The sequence below is a fragment of the Accipiter gentilis genome, chromosome 9, assembly GCF_929443795.1.
Source record: "Accipiter gentilis chromosome 9, bAccGen1.1, whole genome shotgun sequence".
Classification (NCBI taxonomy): domain Eukaryota; kingdom Metazoa; phylum Chordata; class Aves; order Accipitriformes; family Accipitridae; genus Astur; species Astur gentilis.
Genome location: NC_064888.1, coordinates 7633744 through 7654381, shown reverse-complemented (window position 1 = coordinate 7654381; position 20638 = coordinate 7633744). Strand labels below are relative to the sequence as shown.

The 20638-nt window shown below is 40.5% G+C and overlaps 1 protein-coding gene across 2 annotated transcripts in view; it reads left to right on the top strand.

The window, feature by feature from the left end:
• PRKG1 (protein kinase cGMP-dependent 1) overlaps positions 1-20638 on the top strand; it is a 527620-nt gene that overhangs the window by 55118 nt on the left and 451864 nt on the right. For both annotated transcript variants that reach the window (XM_049810177.1, XM_049810176.1), the window contains exon 2: positions 10965-11131. In XM_049810177.1, the coding sequence (XP_049666134.1) occupies positions 10965-11131 (167 nt within the window). The remainder of the gene's footprint in view (positions 1-10964; positions 11132-20638) is intronic.

The following is a 20638-nucleotide window of genomic DNA, read 5'->3' as shown; positions in this document are numbered from 1 at the left end:
AGGTTACTAGTATGCTGCTTGTCAAAAAATACCCTCCCATTTGCAAGAAATATGACATTTCCCTTTCAGTATCCTTTGGGGCTGAAATTCCTGAAAGCGTTCAGCTCCTCTGGAGGACAGTTACTCTGATCAAAAAAGGGCTGTTTTCTAAGGTCCTTAAAAGCTTTTCATCTTTTCCTTGCCTTCCATCTGAATTTGGTGCCCTTCTTCTGATGTCATAATTGTCACTATTAATCGTCAAAACAATTCTTTTAAGTTCTTTCTGACTTGTGTTTATTTGTGGCTGGATGGGGTGGAATAGGTTGCAGGTATCCCTAGAGTTTTTCTTGTATTGTTCATGGGAATTAGGGAAATTTCTCAGAATCTTCAGCACGTCTCCTCTTGCCTCCTGTGGATTGTTCTTTACTAGGTAGTCTGAGACTTTGTGAACACTTTGCCCTGAGGCTGCAACTTTCCAAGCTTGGGGTCATGTTGGTTTTTTTGTGAGAAGACTGCTTCTCTGGAGGTGGTTGCCTTGTGCTGCTCTCATGCCTGCTTTGTAGCTGGGCATCCTTGCTGTGGCCATGGGACCACAGTCCCACTCCCAGTGCCCCTCTATGAGGACAATGCCAAAGCCTGTGTCCTTCTGCTTCAGAGTTACTGTACCTTTTTTTGGTTACAGCCAAAGGCACCATCGCAAGCCTGGGATTCTTAGTAGCCTTCCTAAAACAAGATTAGCAAGAGCGTTTCTGAACGAAAAAGCATTTTATATGAGGCAGTTGCTGTCGGGATATTCTTCAAAGCTCAGCAGGATAGTGACAGTCAATGCCCATGCAGCAGAAATGCGAATTAGAAGATAATGTTTTGAATGTGGCACTCTCTCCCTGATTTGGCTTTGAAGGGAACGAAACTGTCAGTGGTATTGCCCTGCTACAAGTCCCAGCCTCCCTGCTTTTCCACAGACACCTTATGAGCTTCCTGCTGCTGTTCTTTCTCCATTTAAACATTATCAAGCTGTATGGTTGTTTAGAGTTCATATTGTCTGCCAAAAGGTGCTTGCCCTGCTGTAAACTGGTTTATTAGCAGACTAGACAGAGCCTGCATGATGGTGCCCCCCCAATGGTGCTGTATCCTAGAGTGACCCTTCTGTAAGTAGGTACATCAGCAGTGCTTGCCTTTAAATCCCCACGGGCTGCTCCTTGGCTCTTGGTGGGGGAGGGGGCATGTTATTTAAATAATCCCATATATCTTTCAAATATTTATGTCTCAAAGCATGGCTGCTAACGTCAGTCCTTTTACTGACTTGTAAAGCAGGAAGAAATATTTCTCCCTAAAATACCTAAGAGTATTTATTGAAAAGACTAAAGGCTCCAAGCGCTTGTCTGCATTCTGCTGTTGTACTCCTATGGCATTTAAGCTGGGGACTTCTCCAGACAGCTGAAAAGCAAAGGAGCTGAAGCAACTTTCCTAGTGACAGTAACATCCATCAGAAGTGTTAGGTGAATCAGAGTAAGTGATGTTAAATCTCTGTCACTTCCCCCCCTCCCCATACATCACATTTTCTGTGAAACCCCATCCTAAACTGCCACTGGAAGCAGCTATATATTTATGCTGTTGTGACCGCATTCACTTTTGATTTTCTTATGCCAGGGAGGAGCAAAGTGCTTTTGCAGAGCACATTCATTTCGCCTGGACAACAGTGCATTTAGAAAAGCTTGCGACGTGTTAATAGCCTCTAATCCAAGAGTTGAGAATGAGCTGTCTCTGCTCAGAGGATCTCTAATTGGATTTCTGCATCTATTTAAATTAGGTTATCATCCACTTGGCAGATTTCCTGCTTATTCCACCAGGGTGAAGGCCATCTCCGTAGCGGCTATCAGTAACTTTCTTCTCCAGGGCATCTGAATGCAATTCTCTGTCCACATGTTCATTTATCACTATGAAGCCACGCAGACCTCAAAATATGCTAATAAACTTGAGGGAACTGTTTTAGTTGCCATTTAGCTAGACTCCTCATACCTGCCTCCAGTCAGAGTTCACTGTGTGAAGCTGCCAAGAGTGGAAGCGTACGTGGATAATTGTTTGATTGATGGAGAAACTCTTGCCTTTAAAGTAGGTGGTTCTTTACAAGATGCATCGTTGTGACCTTCAAGATGTGTTGTCTGGATCTCTGCAACTCAGTCTTGCTAACTGAACTCCTCCTGGAGGAGTTTGGATTGTTTTTGGATCACTTGGAGTTGCGACATATGGGTACATATGTTTTCGCTGCTATTTTTGTTGGTGCAAAAAGTCTCCAGCTCAGTCGTGCTGGATGTGAGCACCAAAACGGCTAGATGCACTGGGATAACACCCCTCAAAAGACCACTTTTTTTTGGGGCAAGAATCTCTGAGAGACACCCCATTCCTCCTTCACCATGATCTTGCTATGTGTTTTCACAGCTACAATTAGCTGTCCAAAGCTTCTACTATTTCCTTCAGGTAATCAAGTAGATGCTTGATCCTGTTTGGAGGTATTGGTAGTGGTTTCTCAAAATGAAGCTCATGTGGGAGTTCCTCGGAGGTATCAGATATTTCAGAAGTAGGCAAATTGTGTTGGCAAGAGCTGACTTTTTTTTTATGGAGCCTGCCAATGTTTCCAGTATCTAAACCTGGATTTTTGTAGGATGCAAAATACTAGCCTAGAAAAGGGTGGTAAATTAAGATCTGTGGGGTGAGACGCATTAAAATGCAAGAGTTAACCAAATCTTGCCTACAGTATTTTTATACTAACAACAGTTTTCAGCGTAGGTGAAAGGAGATTTAAAATTTTTTTTCTTAAATTATTTTGCTTTTTAAATGTCGAATGCCAAAATATGATATAATGAACAGCAGTATAAATGAACTGCATGTTTTACTGATATATTTAGAAATCCTAAGTGGAGCTATCTGATCGACGTGTTCTCTACAGAGCAACTCGATTCTGCAACTGTAAGTTGTATTTAAGTATAAGAAAAATGACAATGGGGGGTTATTTTCCTTTTGTACAGGTTTAGATCAGGGCACAGTTACTTTTCCCTGTTGCTTGTCTCTTCAATCAAAATGTCAGTTTAAAAAATTTTAGTGTACTCTTCTGAGGAACATACTCTTCTTTCCAACTTTCCAATGCAGTAACAGTCTTGGCTGAAGCTGCTTAAGATCCTACGTAGAAATTTCCTCTTGCAACTTGAAGATACGTTGTGGGTTGTATGTTGTGGGAAAGGCAAGCACTGTAAAGAAAATCCACAAGAATATTTAAGGGCCTTCATGTTATTCAGTCCCGGACTTGAATCCTACTCTTAGTCCTAGTTAATGAGGCAAGAATAGCTCTCTGGAGTTATATTTAGAATTCCGTTTAAGAAACATTCAAAGTGGTCTTTATCCATAGCCAAAACAAACAGCTAATGTAGAGTTATCAACTATTAATGGCATTACAGTCCAAACAAAACCCAGATTTTACCAAAAGGTCTGGGCTTTTCTGTACTGTGCTGCTCCTAGCAGTAAGTTGTAAAAGAAGATCTACTTGTTCACTTTCAGCCTTCAGTATTTAAAGACATTATCCAGTATTATGCACTCCAGAAAGCGACAGGTCCTATTGCATTGCTGTCGTGCAAAAAGTATATACTGCCCTGTGCTGCGGATGTTTGTTAGTGCCTTTAATGAAAAACCTCCTGGAGCAGTTGGGGAGGACCCTCCATCTTTCTGTGATTGACTTGGCACAAATAATTTTTCTTACAACATAAACATTTTGGTTGCAAAACCAGCTTTCCTGAGGGCTATGGACTTCAAGTTGGTAGTAGACGGATCGAATAATGATCTCGGAAAGTTCTACTTTCTGCCTCTATTTCTTATGTAGGAACCTAAGAGATCAATATGTAACACAACCTGTTGAGAAGGGATGAGTGCAAGGAAGAGATCTTGACTACTGTCTCTTGTTGACAGTCATTTTGATAGCACTACAGGCTTTATGATTTTTGGCTGTTATTTTTGAACCTCTGTATGTTTGGCCAGGCCACAGTATTCATAAATAGAGCCAAGAAGATAAAAGTATGCAGATAAATACATGTAGGATCTATGGGCCACTTGGTGGATTGAATAATTTTATAGTAAGCAATAGCAATATTTTTAGTAAGGCTTCTGTATCTATATATTTACTGCTTTTTAGAAGGTGGAGGCTTTTCCATGTGGAAGGGAGCATCTCTATAGAGAACTTTTAACACACCTTACTCAAATTATTTAACTTGTCCTTTTGTGATGTGCCTGTCCTCAGTGATTAAACATACATCCTTCCATCAGGGATTTTCTTTAGTTTTGTTGGTTAAAGAGATAGAAAGGTTCATAACTGGTAACTCCAGTGTTTTGGTGTTAACTAGACTGGGAGCTGAAATGCTGAGGTCCTATTCCAGAGCAGCGTGTGAGTTTATGTTCTAGTCTTGCGTACTCTTTTATGTACACAAGGGCTAAAAACATAGTTAAAAGCTCCGTGAATGTGGGGTTTGAGCAAAGAGCTTCCCCAAACCTGCTAAAAATTTGCAGCCTTTGCTTTTTGTGTTATGGATGGCGCCTTATGACATGGAGGTATGTCTAAGTACAACTTAAAAAAAAAAATCTGTTTAACACTTTTTCCAGTGCATTCGTATCCTGCTGAATCGTTTCCGGAAATGTGGAGCAGGCGTAATACTTGGCCATGTTTTCTCTTTTTAAAAAAGTGGGTTTTTTTTTCCATGGCCACATTTTATAGAAATAAACACTTTTAAACATTTCACGGTGTGGATTTGAAACAGATGGTTGTTGTAGGGATTGTCTGGACTCTTGTATAGCTCATTATATTCTGGGTCAGAGGCCGCAGATCTTTTTCTATGTTTCTTATCTACTGAAATAAGCTTAATTCCTTGTGGAGGGATATGGATATGGAAACTCCCCCCAAAAAGTAGTGCTTGGGCATGAGTTTCTATAAATATGCTTGATAGGTTTAGTTGGTGGATAGATGTAAAGGATTTAATTTAACGTGTATTTAATTTGTTTTTTTACACCAATGATGAAACAGGACAAAAAAGATGCCACTGGTTGTAGTAGCTTTGAGCAAGGTTTATCATATGAGTAAATAAGGACTTCTCATCTCCCAGGGAGCTGCAGTTTACTGCTTTAAGCTTCAGCCCTGGAAGTAAGCTCTGTCTCTCTCCTTGGTCAAATTCCTGTAGATGTTTCCCTCCTAAATATGGGGCTTTAGGTCATTAGTAGTAGTTGGCAGACTCCTGATGGGGGAGGCTCTAGTAAAAATAGTCCTTCCCCCCCCTTAGGATTGGCATAAAATTTCATATTGAAAGCTTTAAATAAAAGTTTGGAGACAGGAACAGCTAAAGAAAAGGTGTTGTGTATTTTTTTAATTCTTCTTGACTATTAATACAAAATGCGCTTTTTCTTCCCTTCTTTGAGACATCTTCCACCCTGTCTGCCTAGCACATTGCTTTTCATTTTTCTTTCTGGTAGTTTAAAATGGTTTCGGTACATAGCTGTGGTGGTATACTTGTGAACACCATAAAATTCAGATCTGCTTCCAGCTGCTCTGTGTCAATGTTGTCTAAATTGAACTCTTAATTTCTTTTATTCTTCTTGATCCACCTCTGTTTAATCAACTCTTGCCAACAGTAGATTACCTGGAGAATGATACCTGTGTAGCTACTGCTGCTCCCTTTGAACCTCAGGTTCCTGCAAACTCCTTTGCAAACTGATGCTATACCAGCACAGTAGTGTCAAGGAGGGCTTTGCATTTCTGCCGTCCCTTGATGTATATGGCAGTAGTGTTTCCACCTGCAGTTAAATTCTTCCCTTCCTTAAACTCAGCACGTGGCTTTTCCGATGTTGAAATAAGACCTTTTGGGACGAAGATTAACTTTTTGTTCTAATATTTATCGTACGTGCCCGAAGGTACAAATCTAGCATAGATAATGTGGTTTTTTTGCAGTGGGTGAAGAGCCTGAGATGACTATTTGTTGCTCTTTGTAAAATGTAAATTACTGTCAGGATAACAACAGGCTGTAATACAGGGTTTGGTATTTTACTGTGTATGTTGCAAACTACCGTAGCATTCACGTTGCTTCTCATCTAGGGCTGCATAACATCTCACTTTGTCTTTTCACATCTGCTACAAACCAAAATTTTTATCTTCTGCCTTCATGCTTGTTTGAGTAGCCAGCGGATGTTAGCAGCAGGGTTTTGAGCAAAATGCTCGGCCAAATTCTGCATTTTATGGCCACTGCAATAAGGCAAACCTTTAATACAAGCCTTTTCCAGTACAGCTGAAATACAGCTTCTGTGCAGAGCCCCTGTCTGCTGAAACAGAAAAAGTGGCTGAATTTTTTTCCATGCATTTTGCTGATCCCAAGCTGGCTTGTTGGGGGGGTTGATGGCTGTCTCTGATCTGGCTGGAGGACTGGAGCAGCCCCCAGTATAGGATTAGGAAGTGTGTGCATTGACACGTTTATATCCTCTGTTCTGAGAGGCATTTGCAACCAGGTGTAGAGGTTTCTACATGTTAAGTGTATTTTTAGCAAACTTCTTAAGGTGCTTTTTGTATGACTTCTGCAAATTAGAGTGCAATTAGCTTGTTCCTACTGTTGCCTTATTAATTACCTTGGTGGACTTAAACTGATTGGGGAAGGATGTATTGCAGAGGATTGTCCCATTGTGCACCCCCTCCCTTTTTTTTCCCCTGTTTTAAACTGTTCATCAAGTCTCCATCACATTTGATCATTGATGTTTCAGAAAAATAGTGATGGCTTAGTGCCAGGTTCCTACCTCTGGAGAGTAAAGATGACAATAACTACTTTCTACTCTGAATGTCGGTTTGCATTAGGAGCCATTCACTTCAGTGCTATGTAAATATTAATGAAAATGCTCCCTTCTTAAAACAGCATCATTTGGAAATAGTTCCCCTACGAACACTGTAGTTCATTTTTTTTGCAGATTGTTTTCTATTAGAAACTTCAATCAGAAAATACAGAATAAATAGTATTTGAAAATAAGAGGTAATGAAACAGCAGTATCTTGTTTAATCCACTTGGAATAGCAGGAGCGAGTTTTTGACCATTTTAAATACATTTTTTGTATTATGAGGTAGATTGTATTCACATGTCTGGGATAGATGCTGTTTTAAAACACTAATGATGATGATTAAAGAATGGCGTGGTTTAGAAAAGCATTTGTAAATAAGTAAATATTTGTAAATATTACTTATTTGTAAATAAGTAATTTGTAAAATAATGTAGAAGCTCTTGAAGGCCTGGCCTGTGCAAGTATGTGGGAATGGTAATCTACATTGCATGAATAATTTTTTTTAATTATTAGAGTGACAAATATTCTCTTATTAGAGTTACTCTTATTGTAGCTATGACAATGTATTTTTAGTATCAACTATTTCAAATATATCAAACTAAGCTTTTTATTTACATTTTTTTAAAGGTGGTTGGAATACTTCCTGATGAAAAGGTTTGTAGCTTAGAAACTATGAAGCATGGTTTAGTCTGATGCGAATACACTCATAAATACACAGTTGGGTCGCAAGATGCTTGTTCCTACAGCCAGCACTGTTTATGGGCAGCTGGAGGTGCTTTTCTGTCATGCTATGCTCTTTGTATTTGAAATCTTATGTTAACTAATCATCCTTAAATAATAATATCTATTTTGGTTACATTCAAGAGTGTCTGAGTTATTATCCAGACCACTCTGTGGAGATACCTAATTTTAAGATGCTTAGATGTGGCAGAGATGAAACTGCCACAATGATGTCCCGGCCGGCGTGTTTTTCCTCTTAATGGATGTATTTCATATTGTCATTAAAAGGATTTGAATTACTTGGTGAGCATCAGAGCTTTAATTTCTCTGATATTTCTATGTTGAAGGGCAGAGGCTGTGAATCAGGTGGTTCAGATGTACTCTTAGACCGTAATGATACTATTAAGCTCATGAATTCCCTAAGGTTCATAGAATTGTAGAATCACAGAATGGTTTGGGTTAGAAGGGACCTTAAAGACCATCTATTTCCAACCCCCCTGCCATGGGCAGGGACACCTTCCACTAGACCAGGTTGCTCCAAGCCCCATCCAACCTGGCCTTGAACACTTCCAGGGAGGGGGCAGCCACAACCTCTCTGGGCAACCTGTGCCAGTGCCTCACCACCCTCACAGGGAAGAATTTCTTCCTTATGTCCAATCTAAACCTACACTCTTTCAGTTTAAACCCATTAGCCCTTGTCCTATGACTACATGCCCTTGTAAAAAGTCCCTCGCCAGCTTTCCTGTAGGTCCCCTTTAGGTACTGGAAGGCTGCTATAAGGTGTCCCCAGAGCCTTCTCTTCCCCAGGCTGAGCAATCCCAACTCTCTAAGCCTGTCTTCATAGGAGAGGTGCTCCAGCCCTCTGATCATCTTCATGGCCTTCCTCTGGACTTGCTCCAACAGGTCCGTGTCTTTCTTATGTTGGGGGCCCCAGAGCTGAATGCAGGACTCCAGGTGGGGTCTCATGAGAGTGGAGTGGAGGGGGACAACCACCTCCCTCAACCTGCTGGTCACGCTTCTTTTGATGCAGCCCAGGGTACAGTTGGCTTTCTGAACTGCAAGCGCACATTGCCAGGTCATGTTGAGCTTTTCGTCAACCAACACCCCAAAGTCCTCCTCTGCTGGGCTGCTCTCCTAAGTTCGTTCATGTTGTGTATGTTTTGCTGCTTCTCCCCAAAACAGACTTCTAGTGGGTTTTCCTAGCCCCTGTGCTGCTCCTTTGCTGTTGTTTAGACCAAGTTTCCTGGTTCCTTTTCAAATCTTTCCCTGTGCTCGATTCTGACAAGAAAAGCATTGTTTTTTGCTGAGGGCCTCTAAATTAATGCGGGAGGCCTGATTCGTACCACATCTGAATTCCCTCCGGTCTCTTGCAGGTATTCTTACAAACACTCCACTTGAAAGGCTGATTTTATTTTATCAAGGCGAAAGCCTCATTTTGAGCATTGGAATGAAATAAATGGCTGAAATTGTAATGCTAGTTGATATGACTAATGCAAAAGCTTTTATTGTGCTTTCTTCTTTGATGGGCAGTTTGAGTAATGCTAATAATTAGTGCCTTTGTTAGGAGGATTTGGGGGACTTGTGGGGGTGGCTAAGACCGAAAGAGCAGTATTGAGTCAAGGCATAGCATAGAAAGCGTAGTCTCGCTGTAGCACAGGAGGAGGGAATAAGGAAATAGTGTTATCCGTCATCTGGTCAACGCTACAAATTGCCAGCTTCTTGCATTTCTGAAAGTAAGAAGTAAAACAGATGTAGCTTTTTCTGGTGGTTTTTACTTGCATGCACAAGGAATTGGAGTGACAGTATATGAAGTCAAATGAAATTTCTGAAGAGCAAACGGGTTTTGTAGCGGTCTGAGTCCGTGTCGTCTTGTAGACGGTACTTGCAAAGTCTGGTCTGCTTCCCATCCTGTGCTTCGGCTGGGTCAATACTGGTGGACTCTGATGTAAAGCAGCATGTTTTGTTGAAATAACCTCATAACTACCAAAAGCATAAAAAGCATCTTAAATGTTAACGGATTGAATCTGTGCTGCATATAACCTTGGGTTATACTTTAAAAGGACTATAGAACAGTCATAATATCTCCAAGGCTGTCTGGCTGGTTTTGGACTTCTGAAGTCCCAGTTTGACTCCTTTTCAAGAAGACATGATCCATTAACGTATCTTTCTTTGAAAACGTTTCATATTCATATTTCAAAAAGGTAAAACTCTTCTGAATGCATAAGCTCTGCAGGTAGCTGTCATCTGCCTGGGCTATGTTCACATTAGCAAATAGTTCAGCCCACAGAAGCGATCTGCAGAGTGAGAAATAAAGGGCCGAGGACCTGGTGTCCAGCCTGTAGGTGTTTTAGGGGCTTTAGTTTTGGTCTGCCTCTAGATTTAGCATTCTCAGTTGTTCATTTGCACAAGTTGGTTTATGAGTTTTTTGCAAAATGTCATAATATGGGGGTTAAGCTGCAGTAGCAGATGGATGAAGTTGAACTTGACAGTCTGAAGGGAAGATGGGAGGGTTTACCTGAGTGTGACTCACTGTGTGGTGAGCACTTTAGTTGTAGAAACTGAAAGAATCTCAGGAAAATCAGGAAAAACACATCAGTGGTTTTGTTGCACGTTTTCTGTCATAACATGACAGTGGCAGAGGCACTTGTAGAGATAGCGGGTTGTATTACATACCCATTTGGGTAGTCTCACAGAGAATGCGTGAACTTTGAGTTCTGAAATCTGTATCTTCAGAAACAGCTCCTTCCTTACTCGACTTTGCAAACTAGCTACTAAGAACTCCAGACTTCCAAACTGATGGCATGCCAAACCAAAACGGCACGTATAATGCTGTGCACACTAATATAACTTCAAAATTTTCCATTTAGTTATCAAAGAAATGAATTAATGGTGGTGGTATTCCTGTAACAGTGTTGACTCCCCTAGTGCATGTGACGGCCCTTGGTATTTGATTAATACTCAAAGAATCAGTGCAGTATTGTGCTTTTGTGTGGTCTAGTTTGTATAAATTAATAGAAAATATAATAAACTAAGTTAAAAATGCTTTAACTTCATGTTTGTATTTCCTTTCAGTTTTGTATATGGAAGATATTTCAAGTAGCTATGTTATTCTTTTGTATTATTATAGCTGTGAAACTTGTAGCTAAAAGAGCATCTTGCAATCACATGAAATCTATTTTTATTTCAATACGTGATGTATCTAAAACTTACTTACAAAAAATAATTACAAGTTAACATTTCTGTAATTCTTTTTTACTTCTCTGCAGATGGACTTTATCAGATTTTTAGGGAAAATATTGAAACTTTTTGCCAAGGAAATACACATTGGGGCACTGTGCGGTTGTGCTAAACTTCACGTGCTATTAATGAGCTCAGCTGATGGACACTTGTATAAATCTTGTATTTTTTTGCCACAGATCCAAGGAGCTAATAAAGGAAGCGATCCTTGACAATGACTTCATGAAGAATCTGGAACTGTCTCAGATCCAGGAGATTGTGGATTGTATGTATCCTGTGGAATATGGCAAAGACAGCTGCATCATCAAGGAAGGAGATGTGGGTTCCCTGGTGTATGTCATGGAAGGTACAGTTTAAAAAGCTAGTATTTATTTCCTTTTTTCAACACATACAGAGACAAAACCTTTTTTTCATGGGAAAAATCATTCCAAAGAAAGAGGCTAAAGATGTTGTCTAAATATGGTTGTTGAAAAATTGTGTGGACTACTTTTGCCAGGAAAGTTTCTGACTAGTGTGCCTCCCTATATAAAGAAAGAGGGTGAAAGCTGTTAACCTTGCACTGAGATCTGTTGGAATAAACCTCCACTAAGTATAGTTCTTTGGCTTTGAGGCAATATCAATGGTTTGCTATTTCAATTAGGAACTTAACAGAAAGAATGGTGTTATGGAAATGGGACATGACTGTAAAGCAAGGAGAACATGGTCATAGCTTGCTACCTTATAGGGCATTGTGGGGACAAGCTTATAAATGTTGATAAAGCACATGGGGGTCTCTGCAGAAGCAATGCATTGTGTAATAGAAAATGGTATTTTTCTGTTCTGTGCACAAAATAAGTGTAGCATCTGCAGTTTATCACATCTGATTTGTCACAGGATGTGTTGTGGCAGGGTTTTGTTTTCTTGGTGGAACACGAGAGCAGTGGATATTCTGCTGTTCTTGGGAGCCGTCAGGTTTCTGAAAATCTTTGAATGGGATCAGTGTTGCTAATGCTGTGTTTCTCCAAAATGTCAGCTATTTGCATTTTGTATCTTACTCTTTCCAAGTTCTCTAACTCTTCACATGTCAAATTGGGCATATTTTATATATATGTTTTCTTTTTAAAGGAAGTGTATGTTCATCTGTAGGAGTTCCTAAGCTTGATCAAATCTTGTGTCCATCTACTACAGCGTCCCTCTTCTGAGAGTGACTGATGAGTTCCGAGACAAATGTCACTGTTTTAATTCAGCTAACACAACAAGCAAATTCTCAGTTTGATTTGGTACAAGGCAAAGGGATAGATGCTTATTAAATTCTTCTTGCTTCTTACCAGAGCCATCTGGTAGACTTGCAAGCATTTTGGCCAGATAACACCTAAGGGGAATGGAGCTTTCTTGCTTGCCCATATCTTTTGAGCAAATATGGGAAAACTACAAGTTACATGTAAGTTGTGTGTTATATGTACGTGTACATGCACAAATTCATTTCTTATATTGTTCTTTTAAACAAAAATATTTTCAAGGCAGTAAGCCATCCTTTAAACATTGTTCCCTCCCAAACTGTTAATGCTGTATAGTTGCAAATGCTCTTCACTAGTTTCCCAAAACAGCTTTAATGTTCTGTCCTTTTAAGGTTAAGTCCTTTCTCAAGGCACAGGTTTAATTCCTTCAGCTTTTATTATTTTTAAATTTTGCACATTCAAATGGTATTTTGCATTATGAAGTGGTTAGTGGGGGATGCCAAAGCAAATTACATGTTTCCAGCCCCAGCTGGAAGGATTTAGGTCTTTCAATCCTCCACTTGCATACAGAGACTACTTTGATGAGGTACAGGATCTGTTCTATCAATAATAAAAAACTGCTTTAAAATAATATTTGAATAGTAATTTTTTTCATAGTAAAAATGTGGAGATTTTTTACAGCACAGCTCTGTGCTTGCTTCCTGAAATACCACCACATCAGAGGCAGGCTCACAGTATTTTTGCTGCATGGCTGGTTTTGGAGTTGTGTTCAATGTTGTTCCTTGAAAAACCCCATAACAACAAGACACATCAAAATCAGCATATACTTATCTCCTGTCCAGCCTCTTCACATTCTTTAGAGAGGATTTTGGGGGGATTTATGGGTAGAACTGTTTCCACCACGGTTTGGAGTATTGAACATGGCTTGGTACTCAGATGACCCTTTATTTGATACATCTGGGGATGATGTGCTATTACTGTTCCTTCCTTGAATTTACCAGATGTTTCTAATTCTTGGTCCAAACTCTATCCCTGAATTCTTGATTCTTGTCTTCTAAAAACAAATGTGTGTCAAAGACAACTTCTGTGTCTTTTGGGCAGTTTAGCTTATCCTTGCTCTTCTGGCAGCCCTCTGTGTATGAGGGCATGACTTGGCTCTCCCCCAGTCTTTGGTTCGTCTTGTAACTTAATTTAAGATTATTTAGATAGCTCTGTAAATATGCATAATGCTTTACAAACAAAATTATGAAGAGTTTATAGTCTGTGTTTAGACATAATGCAATGAGTGATGGTAAAGTAATGGAAATGGAAGAAGACATTATCAAATGGGTTGGATTATGGTTATGAGAACAGGCTCGCTAGCTTATTTTGGCTTATCATTCTGTGTTCTCTCCATTATTACCCTCCCCCCCCCAATGCCCTCTAACTATATTGTTTACAAAACTCTACTGGAGAAACCCATCTTTGTGAGTATTACTGAGAGGTAGTTTCTTTTCTCAAAAATCAAATAAACGCTGCAAGTGCTTCTTCCATTAATTCCTCTTTCTTTCCTTACTTGGACTTAAAGCTGTGATTAAGATGAATACAAATTACTCAGAGCATTTGATAACCAATACTCTTTTATGCTTGTTTATAATTTATGATTCAGCATTTAGATAGAGCCTCTTACCAGAAGTCTGAGTTATATATTGGTGATGTTTCCTTAGACTAATTTTAAATAATAATTTAAGTAAGATGGATTTGAAAACATCCATCATTTTCACTGTTACTTTCTGTGTTCTCGTTTATCAGGGTGAGGCAGTAGTTAGTGTCTGTTTTAATTTTCCCCTCTGGACACAAGGACTCTCTAGTTGTCCTGGTGAGACCTTTATAATTATGATCATTGAGTATTTTTGTTTTTTACCATGGATGTTAAAATTTGTAGGTATGTGATGCTTGCTGAGCTCAATGAATCTTAAAAGGCTGGATAATGATGAGTGTTGACCTCCAAACTCTTTCTTTTTCATTATGGCTTGATGATGCTTTCTGAAGGTAATTCCAGGTTTTCTATGTTCCTTGGGTGGGAGTGGCTGTAGCATTGTACCTCTGCAAAGAGTTAGGAAAAGGCTTGACTCCACTTTTCCATGTTCTCTTTGGTTCTAGCAGAAAGGTAATTTCATGCTGTCCACTATTGTGTTTACATGTGCAGTCATCTTTATTCCTGCATTTGCTCAACCCTACCCACACTAGTAGGCTTGACTCTTTCCTCTCCAGTCACGTGCTACCATGCATGCGATGACCGAGTAAAACCTTTGTATTCTTTGTCCTATTATTCCATGTTTTACATCAGATTTCCTGCCCTGTATTTTTTTTTTTGTTATCAGGAGTGAGAGCAGCAATGGTATAAGCAGGTTGGACTCTAGAGATGAAAAGTTGCTTAATACAGTGAAGCTTGAGAAAAGACTGAGGTTATTGAAAACATGAGGAGAAAATCTTTCATACATTCTATTATTCAACCTATTATGTGTCAAACTCCAAACCTGGGCAGGGAGAAGTGAAACACAGTACAGAAAAATAGGAGGATACTGTAAATTGTGATTTAGATGGGGAGAGGAGGAAGCTGAGGGAAAGGTCTTGGAGTAGAAATGGTGAGGTACTATCAGGGAAATCAAAATGAGTTGCTGAGTTCAAAAGGAAGATGTTTTCTCTATCTGCAGCATGCTGGGTAGAGGCAAGTGTTGAGTTTGAAAGGTAGGAGTGTGCCTCTGGCATGTGCCGTGGTTTAGCTGGATTGGGTTTGTTCGTCAGTCGCAAGAGGAGGGAGATACATGTCAGATTGAGGAGCTCTCAATATAAATACCCTCTGGCCTGAACATGCACTGATCTGGAACCTCGCTTTTGAGGGTGTTTGCATAGGATAGTTCTTAAATTGTGCAAGGCTAAGGGAGATGTGTGGTTAGTCTCACCCTTTAAACCCAGAACTGCTAATATGCTCAATAACCTCTAAAAGAGGAGGCTGCCCCAGTCCTGGTAGACTTCCCTCTCCTGGGTGTGCATCTGGACTTTTTGGACTGGTGCTGCATTTCTTGAATCCAAAAAGTTTTATGCAAAGAGTTTGGGTTGTTGTGGTTTTGGTGTTTTTTTTGTGTGGGTTCCCCCCGCCCCCGCCGGTGTGTGTGGTTTGTGGTTTTGGTTTTTGGGTTTTTTAAGCTTTATTTTTTTTCTTTTTTTTTCTTTTATTTAGGTAGGATTTAACTGGAAACTTGCCTGGTTTTCTGGTGGGCTTCTGCCTGGGCTTTCATAAGATACAGCCCTGAGGAGCAACAGAATGAGAGTTGTGCTTGTTGGAGATCCCTTCTCGGTCCCTGTCTCCAGGACAGCCTTGCTGCACTGAGGCAGACAGGGTCCTAGGCATGAACACCCAAGGATTGCTGTTTCTACCAGGTTGGAAGCCTTGGAAATACTGGTTTGGGTTGAACTTGGGCTCTTGTTCCTCTTTGGGCCAGTAGTGAGAAAACAGCTATAAGCCTAGAGCTGAAGCTGAAATTTCTCATCAAGCAGAATCCCAATTTAGGGCTGCTTTGCTTTTAATAAGTTTAATAAGCTTTTTTTTTTTTTTTTTCTGGGCTGACTCTAGCCATAGTCTGTGTCTTGCTGGCCAGATTTCTACCTCCAGGAAAATAAGGGCCCCCAATTCACCTGCTTCAGACTTCCAGGACTACTGCTGGCCCCACCATATCCAAGTCTTTAAAACACTTTATTTGTCTAGCTTCATCCTGGCTGTACCGTTACTTAGTTTAGCCCTCTGGGGTAACTGGGTCTGATGGATTTGTGGCACAGACCACCTTTGAAAATGCCTTGTGTTAAATGCGGATAGTCAAGGATACATTTGTTCAGATAATAAAATTCATTAGGTTGATGCCAATGTATTGTTTCCAGAGAGGAGGGAAACCCTAATAGGAGGCACCCCCAGTGAGGCACAACACCCTGAAGGGCTCCAGAAAAGGCACTGTTAGGTAGGTGCCAGGGTGGGAGAGAAAGTAGCATCGCAATCGGAGCCCAATGAAAAGAGATCTCTTTATGGCTTTACACCTTACCTGACCTCAGGCAGGGTTTTTGCTCTTTTCAGACTGTTCTTTGCATTTTAAATGTTTGTCTGTTCCTTAGTAGTGGTGCTGTCATCAGGTATCTTTGTGACCATTAAATAGTAACGCAAACTAGGTCCTATGCCTGTGAAAGACTTCTCAGGGCAGAGACCTCAGTTAGGGTGTGGAGAGCCATTGGATTTGGGTGGTACCAGCAACCTGTGTTTCCTGAGTAGCATTTTGTACAAGTTAAGCATTTCTCTTCCCCTCCAAAATTTTCTCTTAAGCCGTATGGGAAGGAAGCTGGTTCTTACGGACTCTTGAGGCAAATGGCACGTGTCCATTTGTCTTTGGTGGCTCATGAACTACAGAAGAAGGATGTATATGAAGTAGCAAGGTGTAACTGGTATTTCATCAGGTTCTGAAATAGCTTGGGGCAGGGAACACCCCTTAATTACCCTGTGTTCATTAAGTAGCAAGAAGACCCCACAACTTTTGCATATTAACTGAATTGGCTAAGGAGATGCCCTTAATCTCTATCAACACCAAAAAAATTCCCTTATAGCTGTGCTTTGAAGGTGGAAATTAACTTATTTGTGATATAAGCAAGTATTCATTAGGGGCTGAAATAACTGGAAGCATTAAACATACATGCTCTGACCACCTACAGCAACAGTATTCCTCCAGGCTGATGAGACTGGTAGTGAAAAGGGGGATGAGTGATGATGTACTTATATATCTGAACTAGTCTATACTGGCACTCTTGACTCTGCAAGTAAAACAATTTTGAGAATAAAATAAACTTATCAGAAATACTACCTTATGAGAAAGGATGTTGCTCTAAGAGTGGTTCAGCAGATAGTTTGTCTTAAAATTGAAGTTACTTTTAGAGCCAAAAAAGGTTCTTGCTGGTTAATCATATTCTGCCTCTAAAATTAGTCCACCACCTCCAGTTTTTTTTTTTTTTTTTTTTTAAGGAAAAAACCCAAACATTTTCCAAGTTCTAGTTTTGCAGGTTTGCATTTGTTGACCTCTTTGTCATTATGCCTTCTTTGGGCATAACATTTCTAAAATTTTCTGAAACCACTTAAAAATGTGAAAAACTGAAAAGATCTCTTTCAGAGAGATACTTCTAGATCTGTACTGTGTCGACAGGTTTGAGTTATGTGTGGGTGTTACCTCACACTAATGAGGATAAATGTGATATCCCACATCTGAAACCAAATGTTTCCTCTTGTGCTCCCTCTCTGTCTGAGCCTGTCAACTGCAGTATGTCAAATTTGATGGTTGCATTATGAAAGGAAAATATATCAGCAGAGCTGTAGATAAATCAGGTGACAAAGTTCAAGTTTTAGTGTCTCATGTGAATAACAGTCATGCTGTTATAAACAGATGTTCTAATTTTTTTAGAAACTATATTAATAGGTGTAAGGAGTCCTCCTTTTATGTTTCTTGCTATTCCTATAAAGTATGGAAGAAATAATACAGTGAGCGGGGGGCGGGGGGGAAAGAAGGTTAAAATACTTGGATTAACTATTCTGTCACTCACGATTTTGTATTGGCAGTAGGTGCTGTAACATCCTCCCTGACTGTTTGTCCTTCTGCAAATAAATATTGAGGTTGCACCTCTGCACCACATCTTGAGAACCTGAGTGAAGAAAAATAGCTCTGCCTATGGGCAGACCCTATGGACTTCTATAGGCACGAAAAGGGAAGAAGCAGCTTTTTAAGAACCCATGTTGAGAAACAGCCTACACTTTCCCCAGCCCTTGTTTTAGTAGTTTCCCTCTCTTCTTAAATTTCATTTTATTTTGTCTTCAGTCATGGAGATTCGCCTTTTATTTTTAAGGGAGACTTTGTTTCTTGCTTCATTCTTGGTAGCTTCTCCAAAGCAATGAAGTGTCTAATTGTGACTTCCCATGGGAATATGGCTTTTTGGGAGTCAGAGATGTCTTGGGAAGGAACGTATTCCTAGAAACTGCAGAATTTGCCAGAACATCAAGCTTGGTGTTGAGAAGGGAGGACAAAATCTCTGTAGCCATTTGAACTACAGAGAGAAATGCAAGAAGCTGGAGAAGACCTCCCATCAGAGGCAGCAGAGTTGCCTGGTCTCAGATGGGTAAAATCCTCAAAGTAACTCCTCAGTCTCTGGGGATTTTTTGCTGTTGAATCAAAACCAGAGCAGGCATAATAGATACTATCTCTGTTCCTCAAGACATCAGCTTGCTGCCTCCTGTGGGTTATCACAGCCTTTGCCCAAGTTTTATGACACTGTAAAATTTATCATCAATATGTTGGCCAATGCACTTATACTTGTTCTCACTTCTGAAGGTGTGCTGAAGTGCATCACACTTTTCTCTCCTGTTTGCTTTTTTTTCCTAACTGTGCAGTTATGTGGTTTTTTTCCCCCCTAACTGGACAGTGATCACTGCAGACTGTTGAATGCTATGTGTGGTCATCCATAAATGCTGCATTCAATCTGCCTTTGTGTCACTCTCCCTCTGACCCGTCTTTTGTCTCTTTATGGACTACGCTCATAAGGATCTGATTTAATAGGATGTAATTGCTCTTCTAGCCCCAGGGTCTTCTGAGTCGGTTCCTTCTTAGAGAAAGGATTTGGTAGGACTGATTCTTGTAAATGAAGGAGAAATGGAGAACAGAGACCCATTTTGGATTTAAGTAGGCTAAATAACTTTGTTCCCAAGTACAAGTCCAGAATAGCAAAATGGGGGCAGTAGTAATGTCACCTCAGTAGAGAGAGTGCATCATGTCTCTTGACCTGCACCACATTTATTTTTATATTGCTGTACACTGCACTTGCGAGAGGTCCCTTAATTTATTACAGCCTGCTACTATTGTCATTGCAAAGTCCAAATGCACAAGCTTCTCCTTGTTGGTATTCACCAACGCTGATGGTGATCATCATTCATCTCAAAGAAGACCATACTGAGGGGTTTGTTGGTGATTTTTTTCCCCCGGCTTTGGTGAAAAGATGCTGGCTGGAAGAAATTTTATAAACTCTTTAGTCTGTTTTTAATCTGTTTAGTCTCTGGGGCTAAGAGTGAATATGCAGTTTCTGGTTCAGTGAATTAAATCCAGAGATGCTGGCTGAACTCTGCATCTGCCGGTGCGTTTTGGATGAGTCTCATGCTCTGAGACTGAGAGACTGAGTTGAGTCTGCGGAGGTAGGGATTTGCCTGGCTGCATAGTGCATTTTGTCATGTGTGGCCCAATAGTATCCTTGCTAGACTTCCTCCAGACTGGTGGTTCTTCAGACCACCATGAAGTTCCTGCCTTTTTGGTGGAGGACCGGACAGTTTTGAGTGCTCTTCCCCAATATATTTCTGATATTGTAGCTAGGTCCTCTGATATATGTTCCCACCTTTCTGAATCTCCCAAGGATGCTCGGGAAGGTAATAATAGCTGCATCCGTTGCAACCAGGGCTTTTCTAGCACAACTGGGGCAATTCTGCTTCAAAGACTTATTCTACCTTTCAGTACAAGTGTTTTGGGCCCTACCTGAGTTTCCAAACCTCTTTTCGAGGGGTTTGGATCTGCCTTCCCAAGCAAATGTCAGAAAATAGCGTCTCATTGCACAGGTGTTAAATGGCTCTTGAGATTGGAGAGCATTTACTCAGTGTCCATAAGGAGCACTGTGTAGGAAGGAATCAATTAGACATTTATGGCAAAGTGGGATTTTCTGCACAGCATGCCAACAAATCACTAGCCTCTGAAGAACCTGCCTTTGTGAAAATGTACTGTGGCAGGATTTTCTTCTTTGCAGTCCTCTGTTTAATGTTTTCAGCTGGTTTTTGCCTTTTTTTTTTTTCTTTTTTTCTTTACCCTGCTATTGTAGAGTTGGGCAGGAGTCAGATCAGGATTATTCCTGTGGTCAGAGATACTGTTCCTCGCTGGAATCCTGCAGCCTTCATGGGTTTCCCATCTGAGTCTTGTTTTCCCATGGAGATAAGTAGTTTAGTGGTCATTGCTCCTCTGGGAAATTTTCAGTCACTTATCAATAATCCCTCCCTCCATGTCCTACGTCCAGCACTAAGACCATTACATATAAGGGCAAGACCATTTTCTAAGGCTCTCTGGGCTTAAGAGATTCTTAAGGATTGATGTTTTCATTCCAAAAATTACCACGCTGCAGATCAGAGTTTAAGAGGATGTGCTGGAGAAGGCAAGGGCAGAAATATCAGGTGTCATTCCAGGTGTGCAAGACATCTCAGTAGCTGCTTGTTGGGAGCTGGCCTCTTATAGAGACACTGTTTTTGTAGGGCTTGAAGAGAGTCCCCTGGGCGATGCAGTGGCATTAAAAGAGTATTCCTGGAGCTCCTTATCCTACAAATGTGCATAAGGGCCAAAGGAGCAAGGGAGGTTACCAACCAGGTTCCTTAAAATGTGCTGTCAGTATGTGTTTTCACATCTGGCACGGCATCCCCTCCATCTCACAAGTCCTGGGGAAGAGTTTGTAGGGCAGAGGAGTGAAGGGTTGAGATCTCAAAACATTTCTGGTTGCTTCTTTTTCATTACACATTCACCTTTGGGTTGGTATATCACTTGAGGATT